The 14,057-nt window shown below is 41.3% G+C and overlaps 1 protein-coding gene across 1 annotated transcript in view; it reads right to left on the reverse strand.

The window, feature by feature from the left end:
* Positions 1-14,057, reverse strand: part of LOC120946903 (transient receptor potential cation channel subfamily V member 6-like) — a 78,138-nt gene that overhangs the window by 32,325 nt on the left and 31,756 nt on the right. The window contains exons 11-13 of the mRNA XM_040361725.1: positions 6,207-6,274; positions 3,233-3,398; positions 1,412-1,478 (exon numbers count right to left, since the gene is read on the reverse strand). Of these exons, the coding sequence (XP_040217659.1) occupies positions 1,412-1,478; positions 3,233-3,398; positions 6,207-6,274 (301 nt within the window). The remainder of the gene's footprint in view (positions 1-1,411; positions 1,479-3,232; positions 3,399-6,206; positions 6,275-14,057) is intronic.

Here is a 14,057-nt window from a genome sequence, read left to right on the forward strand (position 1 = left end):
GAACCTTCCTCTCTATACTATCTCAATTATCCTCGCCTTATTCAAAAATTGTGGGTGAATTGGAAGCTTGGTCCAACCTGCCACTATCACTCTTTGGGAGATGTTCGCTATTCAAAATGGTCAGCTTTTACCACCTCTCATGCCCCCTACAAACATTACCTTTGCTATTATAACATAAAGATATACATATTCTAAACAAGGCAATATAATCTTTTTTTGGAAAAAGGGTAAACCGAGAATAGCCTTGACCAAACTATTCCTCCCAAAAAGTGAGGGCGGAACCAATCTCCCAAACATTTGAGTGTATAATCTAGCATGTTTACTAAGAACAGGAATGGACTGGATCTTACAATCATCTAAATACTCCAACTATGGTCTAAAATCGGACATGGTACATCCATTAAACTTAGCCGCTCTCTTGCATAGTTCGCTACAGAAAATTCCAAGACATATCAAACATTTGCTTTCAGAGATACGAAAATAGCCTGGAGGGAGGTGAGGAAAAAATTGGGCTTGTCACCCTATGTATTCAAGTTCATTTCAATCCAAGGCAATCCCATGTTCCAACTTGGACTCCAATACGAACTGTTCACCAAATGGAGAGACAAAGGGTTGACCAATGCATATTCCCTCTACCATGGTGCAAATAGTACCCTTAAACCATTCCAACTGACTGCAGAAGAATTCAGTCTACCTTCCCACCACTTTATACATATTATGCAATACGCGGATTTCATCAGCACAACTTGCCCAAAGAAAATCATAAGATTCCAACCCTCTTTCATGGATAAGCCAATCGCAGAAAATCATCACTCTATATCATATGTATCATATATCGATGGGACTTTTGCTTTTAGGTAAGCCACACAGTGCTTGTTCCCCAAACTCTACATTGCGTTTATCTGTTGACATTTGTAATTTGTATTTAATAACTGTCTTTAGTATCTGGCTGATTTGTACTGTATATGTGCTTGCATATTCTATTCAACCTATTTCACTGCTAACGACTGTATATTAATTTTAGAACTCTCCTGACGAAGCGACTCAGTTGCAAAACTAGTTGAGACCCCCTCCTACGCGACCCCCATCTCCACCGTGATCCTCCACCGTGATCTCCACCGTGATCCTCTCTCTCTCTCCTTTTATTACATTACTTTAGACGAGTTTGTATTTCCTACAAGATGACATTGTAATTTTATTTTAGAATGGCATCAAAAATATATATATATAAAAAAAAAAAAAAAAAAAGATTATATTGTTGAAATATTCAAGACATACAATATAAGAACCATTAAGGGGATTACTCACCAGACTTTACCCAAAGGTATAATAAAATTATTGAGTGTACTGATCATTTACGGTTTAATATCTTTTGTATAATTATAAATAATTTTAAGAACTTTTTACTTACCAGTTGTATATCCAACAATGACCACAAACATCAGCCAGCAAAAGCGTACCAAGTCTCCAAAAATCATCTGCAAGAACCAAGATAGTAAGATTTTCTTACATCGAATATATTGGACACATATCAAATTTCCTTCAAATACCGAGATCAGATATACTTCTCCTTCCCTGCTTGTGTAGCTTTGGTCTGTCTCTTTAACTTTCTTGTATATTTCCTTAATTTCCTCTTTACGTAAAAAGTGAACTGGTCATTTGGCTATGACACCCTTTAAAGAGGAGCTCCAGGCTCCTTCAGAAAAAGTTAAAGGCCAGCAGCTATAAACACTGTAACTGCTGACTTTTAATATTAGGGCACTTATCTGTCCAGGAATCTAGCGGTTTCCTCACCTGAGCCGTTTTTTTTTAAATCGACTGTTGGGTGCTGCCGCCGGCATCTTGATTACGGGAAACCAACAATGAAGTCTTGCGGGTTAACAGCCGATTTCCTACTGTGCATGTACGAAAAGGGCTGCGCTTGGCTGTGGGGGGCAAACTTCCAGCTCAGTTCACTACGGCGAACTGAGCCAGCAGTAGGAGCGGGTATCTGTCAAAACCAGGGGAGGAGACAGACAAGCAGAACTTCCCCTTTTGGGTGGAGTGCCACTTTTGGTGGAACTTTAGTCAGAAAATGAAGTCCCACTAGATCACTTCAGACTGGCCCTTTAATGTAAAACATTAAACATAAGTGACTATACTGTTTAAAATCCAGTAATACATTGTGACAAAAAACAGAGCCACTAGATTCGGATCTGTTGACAGCCTAAAGATTTACTATTGTTTGGAGACTCTGGGCTTCAGCAAAATGGTGGCCTTCAGCAAGAAGAAACACAAGCAATGCTGATGGCAATTTAAAGCACATGCAAATTTTGGTAGGATATGTAATAATAATGAATGTTATTTTTTATCAAGTTGTTATGGGTAAATTTTCGCTTGAAGGTCTAATAGTTGCTGCCCTGTCAATGGCTTCATCTCAAGTAGATAACACACATCCGATGATTCGTAGCTTCTGAGTGTTCATAACGATCAGACCCCCATAGCTAAGAATAATTTATTCTACACCATAAGGGTAAGTGTTGATAGGCTTTTGTTTGCATCAGATGGGTTTCGCATTTTCATACAAGTCAATTGGAGGTCAAATGCAGGTTAGAGGGAGGTCCACCGTAAGGTTAAATGCACCTGTCAAATTAATTCTGAATAATCTCAGAAGTATCTCAAACTGATACCACCACTCAAAGCCCAAAACCCAATGACACAGGCCCTAACTTTACTATGTAATACTGCTAGGGTAGATGGAAGATACAGTATACACCCAACATTGAAAACTGCCTTGCAGCAGTGGTCCTTGGTTTAAATCCCACCTAGAACATTATCTGCACAGAGATCACATTGTCTCCCTGTGCTTGTGTGGGTTTCCTCCTGTTTCCTCCCATACTCCAAAGACATACTGGTAGGCTAATAGTCACCTGACTAGATTGGCCCTAGTATGTGTATGTATGAATGTGAGATATGGATCTTGGGTTGTAAGCTCCTGAATAAAATAAAATAAATGAAAATTTGCTCATCGGGGCCCATTTGTTTTTCCTTTTAGTTCATTTGACGGATGTGTTGCAAAAGCTCTACAAAAAAAAAAGGGAACATTTTGCTTTTGGCAAGAACTTTCCCAACATCTCATCAATTCACAATGCAACACAGCATTTCTACATCAAACCATTCACATTGATTGGTCCTATAAGAGATTGTACATGTCCAGCCCAAAGCTTACTGCCCCATTCTCAAGTCAACTTACTTTATGGATCATGATGGTGAAAGGTCCGAGCATTTGGAATCCACGTGCAAAATACATGACATAGCACCAGCCTAGCACAAGTAATATGCACATCGGCACCACCTCTCCATCCGTGTCTGTGAGTCGGAGAATGAGCGTCACAAGCACAAAACAAGGGAAGGCGATTCTGTTGGCAAACAATATTTTAGTTACTTAAAAATGTAGGTTATTTAAAGTAATTGGAAAGGCTAAACACAGCACAACAGACCAAATGGTACTGTTTATATTGCTATTTCATTCTTAAAAGTCAATTTATAGAAAAACAAATAAATACCTTTTTGATACACATGGTCACATGACCACACCTCTTCTGTGGTATTACCTTTGCTGTATTGGCGCTGGGGTTCAGTGTACTTTGGCACAGTGGGTGTACATTAGTACATAAGAAGAGCGCTGAGAATGGGCAGTGGGCATTTAGCCAAAGTGACGTTGGGAGGATGAGAGGGGCTGCAGAGGCCCATCCATATTTGCATTGTTGGAGCTTGATCATGAATGGGCAGAGGAAGCTTCCTGCATGCAGCATCATCATGCATATACCCTAAATTAACAAACATATTGGGACACTTGTCTTTACATGCATATGAACTTTAATGGACTCCCAGTCCTAGTCCGTAGGGTTTAATATTGAGTTGGCCCACCCTTTTCAGCTATAACAGCTTCAACTCTTCTGGGAAGGCTGTCCACAAGGTTTAGTCCTTCTAGGCCTGACCAACATCACAGCGAGTCGGGTCCTCTAAATCGCACCACCGGCACTCATCTTCTAGACACCATAATTCTTTGGTAATGTTTGACCATTCTTCCAGAAGTGCATTTGTGAGGTCAGGCACTGATGTTGGATGAGAAAGCCTGGTTCACAGTCTCTGCTTTAATTCATCCCAAAGGTGTTCTATCGGGTTGAGGTCAGGACTCTGTACAGGCCAATCAAGTTTCTCCACCCCAAACTTGCTCATCAATGTCTGTATGGACCTTGCTTTGTGCACTGGTCCAAATCATTTGGTGGGGGGATTACGGTGTGGGGTTGTCTTTCAGAGTTTTGGGCTTGGCCCCTTAGTTCCAGTGACGAGAACTTTTAAGAGGTCAGCATACCAAGACATTTTGGACAATTTCATGCTCCCAACTTTATGGGAACAGTTTGGGGATGGCTCCTTCCTGTTCCAACATGACTGCGCACCAGTGCACAAAGCAAGGTCCATAAAGACATGGATGAGCGAGTTTGGGGTGGAGGAACTTGACTGGCATTCACAGAGTCCTGACCTCAACCGCTTGATAGAATTATATGAGATGAATTATAGCAGAGACTGCGAGCCAGGCCTTCTCCTCCACATCAATTCGTGACCTCACAAATGCGCTTCTGGAAGAATGGTAAAACATTCCCATAGACACACTTCTAAACCTGGTGGACAGCTTTCCCAGAACAGTTATAGCTGCAAAGGGTGGGCCAACTCAATATTGAACCCTACGGCAGTAGTGTATTTATGTTTTGGACTGCCCTAGGCCTGATTAAACTCGTGCACTCCCTAATTTAAATATGACCCACCCCTTCCTCTCTAAGACCCGCCCTGAAACTTTGCGTGGGGACACTAGTTCTGAGGGCCTAGGGGGGCAATGGATTCCCTTAATTTGCATAGATTTACTATCCCTTCCTGTTTGACTATGGGGCAGGAAGTGAAGGGAAATCTCTGCAATGGAACAGGGATGGTAAAAAATAAACTGACAGGGGCTATAACCCTCCCTTACTCTATCAAAAATTAAAACAAAAAGTGTTGCCTCTAGTTCTAGTTTAAGCACAAATTTCTGATAATTTTATGGAGAGGACTAAGAACATATAACCATGCCAACGGTGCAGCAGAAAACATATAGCACAGTAAGGAAGGTTTGTGGTCCAGGATGAAAGGATAGTCAAAATTAGAAGCAGCGCCACCCCCACAGTTGCGAAATTCTGGCCGCCTGCATACCGGAAGCAGTGCGGACACTTTATGGGGGTACTAGACTAATTTGCCTTTTAGCCCGGTCCACCCCATAATACTGGCGCTACACATTGAAACCGGCAGGGACTCTTTCTGTGCTGCCCTAGGCCTGGGCCTTGTTGGCCTAGGCCAGGATACAGCGTTGCCAGGGGCGGACTGACAACTCATGGGGCCCCCGGGCAATAGAAGATTATGGGGCCCCTCTGGCTTACAGATGGCCACCACGCCAGGAGGCAGTTCAGAGGCAGGGCAGCTAAAATCTTGGGATATTCACATTAAAAGCATGTCAGTTTCAGACATATCAGGGACAGATCTAAAAAAAACACAGATTTTTACATACTGTCCCTGGTTTTACTTAGCCTGGCAACCCTGATGGGGCCCCCTAGTGGCATGGGGCCCTCGGGCAAAAAAACCATACCCACTGTGATAGGCACCTTCCTCTGGCGCTGGAACGAAGTTCACCCCTCCCCTTCCTCCCTGTAATCTTCTGGGACACGTCACTGGTCCCAGTAGATTGCACAGCCATTCACAATGAGCAGCGCGGCTCGCGCATGCACAGTGCACACCCCATGCATGCGCAGTGCACGCCCGGTTGTGAAGCCACAGCCGGGTGCCCACAGTTAAAATGCCAGCGACACGGAGAAGAGGGGGAGAGGAGCAAGGCTTTGTGCACCTGCATGGCTGGACTGTGGGACAGGTAAGTGTCTGATTATTAAAAGCCAGCAAGCTACACTTTTTGTAGCTGCTGACTTTTAAATGGGTGGAACTCCGCTTTAAGCTACAAAGGCAGAGAACAAGGGTGTACACATGATGCAGCCATGGCAAAAATGATCCCCCCAATCCTGATTGGGAATGGCTGGTCTAACCAATCACACATGTTTATGGAGAGATCTCCAGCAGGCTGATCTTCCGATCGTCATCTCACACCCTTGCCTAGTTTACATAAAATTGTTCCCTGTGGTTCTTACATGATAAGTGTAAATGGTCCTCCTTGTGTTAGGTCCTTTGGATCTCTTATCTGAGACAAGTCCGGAATCTAAAGAGTTTAGAAAAATATCTAAAATTAACAAAATTCACTGGATAGTAGAAAAACATGACTGCACCATTTTCTGCATAATAAACTATTGACTTCATATTTCCCCATATGGAACATGATCTACCCAGGGCTGCCATTAGAAATCAGGGGGCCTGTACAGCCTACCTGACATTTTTCCAATAAAAAATAAATAAACACATTTTACAATTAGTTTTTTGTCCAATGCAGAATAGGAAGGGGCTGGTAAATGACATATTTACCAGCCCCTTCCCCCACTCTACATCTGTCTGTGTGCCCCAGTAGCCAGCGGGAGAAGAAAGTCAGCAGTGATGCAGCAGGCCCAGGCACACGGGGGGGATCAAATGTGGGCAGCACAGGGAGCGGGATCAGTGTGGCAGGATGGGAGAACAATTACAGGATGATACACTGTGTCTTTCCCTCCAGCAGCTTTTAGCTGTCAGTTAAAGTGACGCAGTGCCGTATCGCAAAAAATGGCCTGGTCAGAAAGTGAGTAAATCCTTCTGGGGTTGAAGTGGTTAAACAAGTAATTTGTTAAAGCACCTTTTGATTTTATTACAGCACTCAGTCTTTTTGGGTATCAGCATGGCTTGACAATATTTGCCCACTCTTCTTTGCAAAAACACATTTCAAATCTGTCAGATTGCGAGGGCATCTCCTGTGCACATCCCTCTTTAGATCACCCCACAGATTTTCAATCGTATTTAGGTCTGGGCTCTGGCTGTGCCATTCCAAAACTTTAATCTTCTTCCGGTGAAGCCATTCCTTTGCTGATTTGGATGTATGCTTTGGGTTGTTGTCATGCTGAAAGATGAAGTTCCTCTTCATGTTCAGATTTCTAGCAGCAGCCTGAAGGTTTTGTGCCAATATTGACTGGTATTTGGAACTGTTCATAATTCCCTCTACCTTGACTAAGGCCAATGTTCCAGCTGAAGAAAAACAGCCCCAAAGCATGATGCTGCCACCACCATGCTTCACAGTGGGTATGGTTTTCTTTTGGTGATGTGCAGTGTTGTTTTTGTGCCAAACATATGTTTTGGAATTATTGCCAAAAAGTTCAACCTTGGTGTCATCAGACCATACCACATTTTCCCACATGATTTTGGGAGACTTCATATGTATTTTTGCAACATTTAGCTGGGCTTGAAGCGTTTTCTTCATAAGAAAAGGCTTCCGTCTTGCCACTCTACCCCATAGCCCAGACATATAAATAATACAGGAGATTTTTGTCACATGTACCACACAGCCAGTACTTGCCAGATATTCCTGCAGATCCTTTAATGTTGTTGTAAGCCTCTTGGCAGCCTCCCTGACCAGTTTTCTTCTCATCTTTTTATAAATGTTGGGGGGTGTCCAGTTCTTGATAATGTCACTGTTGTGCCATATTGTCTTTACTGTGTTCCATGGTATATCTAATGCCTTGGAAATTCTTTTTTACCCTTCTCCTGACTGATACTTTTTAACAATGAGATCCCTCTGATGCTTTGGAAGCTCTCTGCAGACCATAGATTTTGCTGTAAGATGCAACTAATAAAATGTCAGAAAAGACCTACTAGAACAGCTGAACTTTATTTGGGGTTAGTCAGAGGCACTTTAAATGATAGCAGGTACTGACTCCTATTTAACATGAGTTTGAATGTGTGCACACTTATGCAGTCACATTATTTTAACTTCCCCCTGTAACGGTCACCACCGTTTACGACCTTCCATCAACCACGACAGCTTATCTGACACTCCAATCGACATGACCCGATCCATCCCATTTTTCAGAATAACCGAGACACACAGCTCTGGGATCTGGTTTCAAATGTATGAACACTTTTAATGGTAACTTAGCTTTCTTATATACAGTACAACAGGTTACTATCATCAAAGGAACAATCAAACTCTCCACCCACACATCACACACTGGGGGGCTTCAATACACCTTCAGATGGGCAAATTATTAAACATTCCAGACATTTCGGCGCCGGTCTATAATTAACATGACCTAATCACTATACCTGAGAAGTCACATTCCTTTATTAATAGAATTCAAACAAAACACCATCACACAATGATTTCCCCTCAATCCACATCTTTAGACAGACGGTCTGTCTCCGACAGAAAGGTATTCACACCTGATCATCAATAGGCTTTAAACAGTGTTATCACCCAATGAAAGGCCTTTCAGCAGCCAGCCTCATTTAACAACTCAATACCCTGGGCTAAGCATTGAAAGAGTCATTCTATTGACCGGTAGGGTCAGAATAAACCAACACTTTGCAATATCTCAAGATCCTGTAATATGAGCTATCAGTAATGTCCCCTGTCCTGTAATTTCTAATTAATATTTCTCAGTCACCCTATGCCCAAAAGGGACACAGGGTGACCCTAGACACAAGAGTTATTAGTGACGCTGGCACAGGAGTACCCCTCATTTAGTACAGTTTATAGGTCACATTAAAGGTGAAAAAAGTTCTAAAATTATTTATCTTAAAGTAAGATAGGGGTTAGTCCGCGCTTAGGATCTGGCCAGGCTGATATAAATGGCAGTGGATACCTAGACAAGTTTCTAATCACGTCCAGAAAAAACGACGATGAGTAAAATAATCAAACTAATCAAAGTAATCAAAATAATAATCAATAATCAGGCTGCAGCCCCCCAAAAACAAATCCCCATAGGGGATAGTAGAAGAATAAATGAACGTAGGGAGGGGTGGTGGCGCTGCCCTACCTACAACTGGACACAGCAAAAATTGTGCACAGTAACCCAAATGGGTATGAGGTAACGTATAATAGTCTAGTGATCAATACAGTAAGTGAGAGTAAACCTGTGTTCCAACAAAATATTATGGTGATAATACAATGCCCCACCACATATATATATTATGGGGTGAAGGTAGGTAAAAGTAACACTAGTAGGCTATAAAAAAAATAGCCTATGTGGGTTCCACTGTGCTATAAATACAAATAATACTAATAAGGTATGTAAAAATTATACATGTGACAAAAAGGATGAGCGTGTGACAAAAATGCAAAGTTGTGATACTTGTAAATAAATATTGTGATAGTCCAATTTTATGTATATATAATACAGAAAAAAATATATAAAAAATGTTTATAGTCCAACAATATATATGCAGTGAAAAAAACTTAATGCAACAAAAATATGAAAAAGGCCATCCAGGGAGTGGTAAAGTCCGTGCTGTTAAAGGTGCACCTGTGAAGGTGAGTGCTCAGGTATACAGTAGTGGAACTTGCACGCAGTGGTCACGGTGCTCCCCCTTATGGGTCCCCACTTACCAGAGGCACTAACCCCTGCAGGGGTAAAGTGCAAGTAGTCAGCCTCGGACGGCTCAATGGTCTCCCGTAGTTCCTCAGTTGTACTTGGGACCTCCTAGATGTAATAGTGGTGTTTTATCCGGATCCAAGGTATGTGGTTGTTTTAGAAGCCAGCAGCCCTCCGAAGAAAAAAACACACTGACATAGCGTGGTATGTTGGAATAAGTGCTTGGTTTATTAGCACTCACAAAAGCATGCAGGGTACATCGAAAATATGATAAAAAATGAACATAAAAATATATTAGAGCGGGGGTAGTTGCTCTAAGGAATAAAAATTTTAAAAGCAAAAATATGGATGTGGAGCAGCTAACAGCCTGTTAGCATAGCTCCGTCGCTGCACTAGGTAAGACAGGAAGTATCGGCTAGCGCCTGGGACCGGCGTGCGTTCCACTGATACTCAAGCTAGAAACCGGAAGTGCGTGCGTGTGTGCGTGTATCCGCTTTACGCGCGTTTCGTCATATTACGTCTTCAGAAGCGGGTGCACGCATCCAGCAGAAGGTGGCCTATATAGTAGGTTTCAATATGCAAAAACCCCACCCACTAACGGCAGTGGCCAATCGTATTTTTCCTGCGGGGTTCCCATCGAATCCGATCTTAAGGGAGGTGTAACCTTGGGTTTATCCTGTTTGCATATTTGCACCCTATTATCCTAACTGTGGCTATAATGTACCATAATCCTACTATCCGCAGTATTTGTGCGGGTCTGCCATCGCCACAATCGGTATAAATCAATGTGTATAACCAGGCAACCTAATCTGCTAATTGCGCCATTAACTAGCGGTCATTTACAGAAATCAAAAAACAGATATATAGAACATAATAAAAATAAATATATAGAGCATAATAAAAATATAATAAAAATTGGTATATAGAACATAATAAAAATGTAAGTAAGATAATTGAATATTAAATGTCCGTCTTATATATATTATTAGAGACAAGGCGTAAGGTTATTTAGCATAAGCTCTTATTTAAAGGGCTACAACCAAACTGTTCATGGGTAGCTCAGCCCATGGAAGGGGGTCTGTATGTGCAATGCGCCCTATTACCAGCGCAGATAATTGGATATGTTTATTAAAAACATGGTAGAGCTAGCTATCTAAAGGTGCATACGTAAGAGACATGGGGGAATGCAAATCGCAAATGGAGATAGCCATAAAGGGTTGATAGCTCCAAATTGATACTGGTTAAAGGTAGCTACACTTGAGTAGAGGCTGTACTTCCAAGCCTTCTTACAGGGGTGTTGTGGAATTACATATGGATGATATAAAAGGGGTATATGAGAAAGTATATATAGAAGACACAACTAAGCATAGAAATAAAGGATATATATATATATATATATATATGGAAAATTGAATATATTATTAGGGTAGAAATGTATTAACTATGTATAAATGGACGTCAGTTATCTAGGGTATGTAAGCTGGCATACCCGACAAGGACGTACAATAATGTGGGGATTGTAAATATATATGTCAATATGTAGTTAGGTCTATAAATAGTGTATGCCCTCTTGGGGGAAATAGATGTTGGCCTTCAAGGCATTGCTGTATGGAAATAGTAGGGCAATGGAGGCATTTAAATGTGAGAGTGTCAATATAGTTAACCTGGGGATCTAGTTCAGGGGTTTGCCAGGAAGCAATTTAAATCAATATCCTTATTTAACCCGTGAGGTGCCAATGATCCCAGACGATAGATCCAGCTGGTTTCATTCTGGGAAATAGCTATAGTTTTATTACCGCCCCTCCAGTTATCTTTTACAAGATCTATACCGTAAAAGATCAGACCACTAGGGTCTTGATGGTGGACCTCTTTAAAGTGGCGTGATAGATAGTGCTTATCATATCCTGTTTTTATCCTATTTATATGTTCATTAGGGAAAGGGATATTTAATCTTAGTAATATTCAATTAACTGAAGACGAATTACGCATATTAGATTTAGGCCTTAAATATGCCCCAGAAAAAACTTTAGACCAATTTGAGGTATACATCGACCTCCAGAAATTTCTTAGAAAACTGAACCTACGCAAATTCTTTTTGAACAACACAGAGGAGCATGAAATGGAGGCGTCGGAATACACTCAAACCAATCTGAGAAACAACTCCACGTTCAACCCCAATACACCGGGCAACCAATGTATAGGAGCGTTTAAAAAGATGGTGGAGGGGGATTTAAGAAAACTACAGAAGAAATTTAAAAACAAAAACAAAAATGTGTGGAAAACCATTAAGGAGATTGGCAATAAGAATGATGTGATTATCAGGCCAGCAGATAAGGGGGGCGGACTGGTAATTCTAAATAAAATAGATTACGAGGAAGAAATGAAAAACCTGCTGAGTGTCGAAAACACCTATAAAAAATTAAAAGGTAACCCGAAAATACGATTCATCAAACAACTGACCAAATTTGTCAAAAAGGGTGCAACCATGGGGATACTCAATAAGAAGGAGGCGGAGTATTTGGTTTCCAACTCTACAAAGACACCAGTGATCTACTACACCCCCAAGATCCATAAGAGACTGCATAAGCCCCCAGGCCGCCCTATTATAAGCGGGATCAATTCCATCTTTTCTCGCTTAGGAGAATATCTGGATACATATCTACAACCTGTTGTTAAAGAGGGAAAATCACATCTCCGTGATAGTCTGCAACTTATTAACGAACTGCAGCATATTGGTGAAGTACAAAATCTACTATTAGCTACCATCGATGTCAACTCATTGTATACCAGTATATCTCAGAGAGATGGCATTATGGGGGTGGAGAAAGCGTTACATCAGAACACCAGGCTCAAACAGCAACAGATCAATTTCATCATAGAAGGGCTAGAAATGGCCATGAAATGTAATTACTTCTGGTATAAAAAAAGCTACTATGTTCAAACTAGGGGCGTGGCGATGGGGGCACGCTATGCACCTAGCGTTGCTAACCTATTGATGGACTGTTGGGAAGAAGAATATGTTTACAACAGAAACATCTCCCATATCAAGCTATACCGGCGGTACATCGATGATATTATCATCCTATGGGATGGGACGGCGGACAGCTTCCAGGAATTTTTGGAAGAGCTCAATTCCAACAGATATGGTCTTACCTTCACAGGAAAATGTGATAGTGAATGTATAGATTTCCTTGACCTTCAGATCTTTAAAGACGGCCCAATACTACAGACAAGAACACACTTTAAGTCAACGGACCGCAATGGCTACATCCCATCAGCAAGCTGCCACCACCCCAGGTGGAAGTCCAATATACCCAAAGGACAAATGATGAGACTGCGGAGAAACTGTAGTTCAATTGCCGACTATAAAATACAAGCCGATATAATCATAGATCGATTCAAGGAAAAGGGATACAAAGAGCAAAACCTGATAAAATTGAAGGAAGAAGTTCTAAATATGAACAGGAACAACATGCTGGCACCTAAGAAAAAGAACAAGCAAAATAAGCCAGATGTGGCGTTCATTACAGGTTTCAACTCGCAATATAAGGATCTTGAGCACATAATCAAAAAGTACTGGCCGATCCTACAAGAGGACCACGCCCTCTCCAAAATACTTAGGAAAAAACCCAACTTTATCTACAGACGTGCTCCCTCCCTCCGCCACCATCTTGTGCACAATGTTGTAGACCCACCGCGATCAGTTAGTATATGTCCTGAACTCAAGGGCTTTTATAAATGCCAGAAATGCCTGCCCTGCAGGGTTAGTAAAAAACAACCAAGACGAAAAATGAGTTTTAAGTCAAGAACTGACTTTAGAGAATACAAAATAAGAGAACTCATTACTTGCAGTACCACCCATGTAACGTATATTATTGAATGCCCCTGCCACCTACAATATGTAGGAAGGACAACCAGACCCCTTAAAGTGAGAATCCGTGAACATATAAATAGGATAAAAACAGGATATGATAAGCACTATCTATCACGCCACTTTAAAGAGGTCCACCATCAAGACCCTAGTGGTCTGATCTTTTACGGTATAGATCTTGTAAAAGATAACTGGAGGGGCGGTAATAAAACTATAGCTATTTCCCAGAATGAAACCAGCTGGATCTATCGTCTGGGATCATTGGCACCTCACGGGTTAAATAAGGATATTGATTTAAATTGCTTCCTGGCAAACCCCTGAACTAGATCCCCAGGTTAACTATATTGACACTCTCACATTTAAATGCCTCCATTGCCCTACTATTTCCATACAGCAATGCCTTGAAGGCCAACATCTATTTCCCCCAAGAGGGCATACACTATTTATAGACCTAACTACATATTGACATATATATTTACAATCCCCACATTATTGTACGTCCTTGTCGGGTATGCCAGCTTACATACCCTAGATAACTGACGTCCATTTATACATAGTTAATACATTTCTACCCTAATAATATATTCAATTTTCCATATATATATATATATATATATATCCTT

Source organism: Rana temporaria, chromosome 8 (assembly GCF_905171775.1).
Source record: "Rana temporaria chromosome 8, aRanTem1.1, whole genome shotgun sequence".
Taxonomy (NCBI): domain Eukaryota; kingdom Metazoa; phylum Chordata; class Amphibia; order Anura; family Ranidae; genus Rana; species Rana temporaria.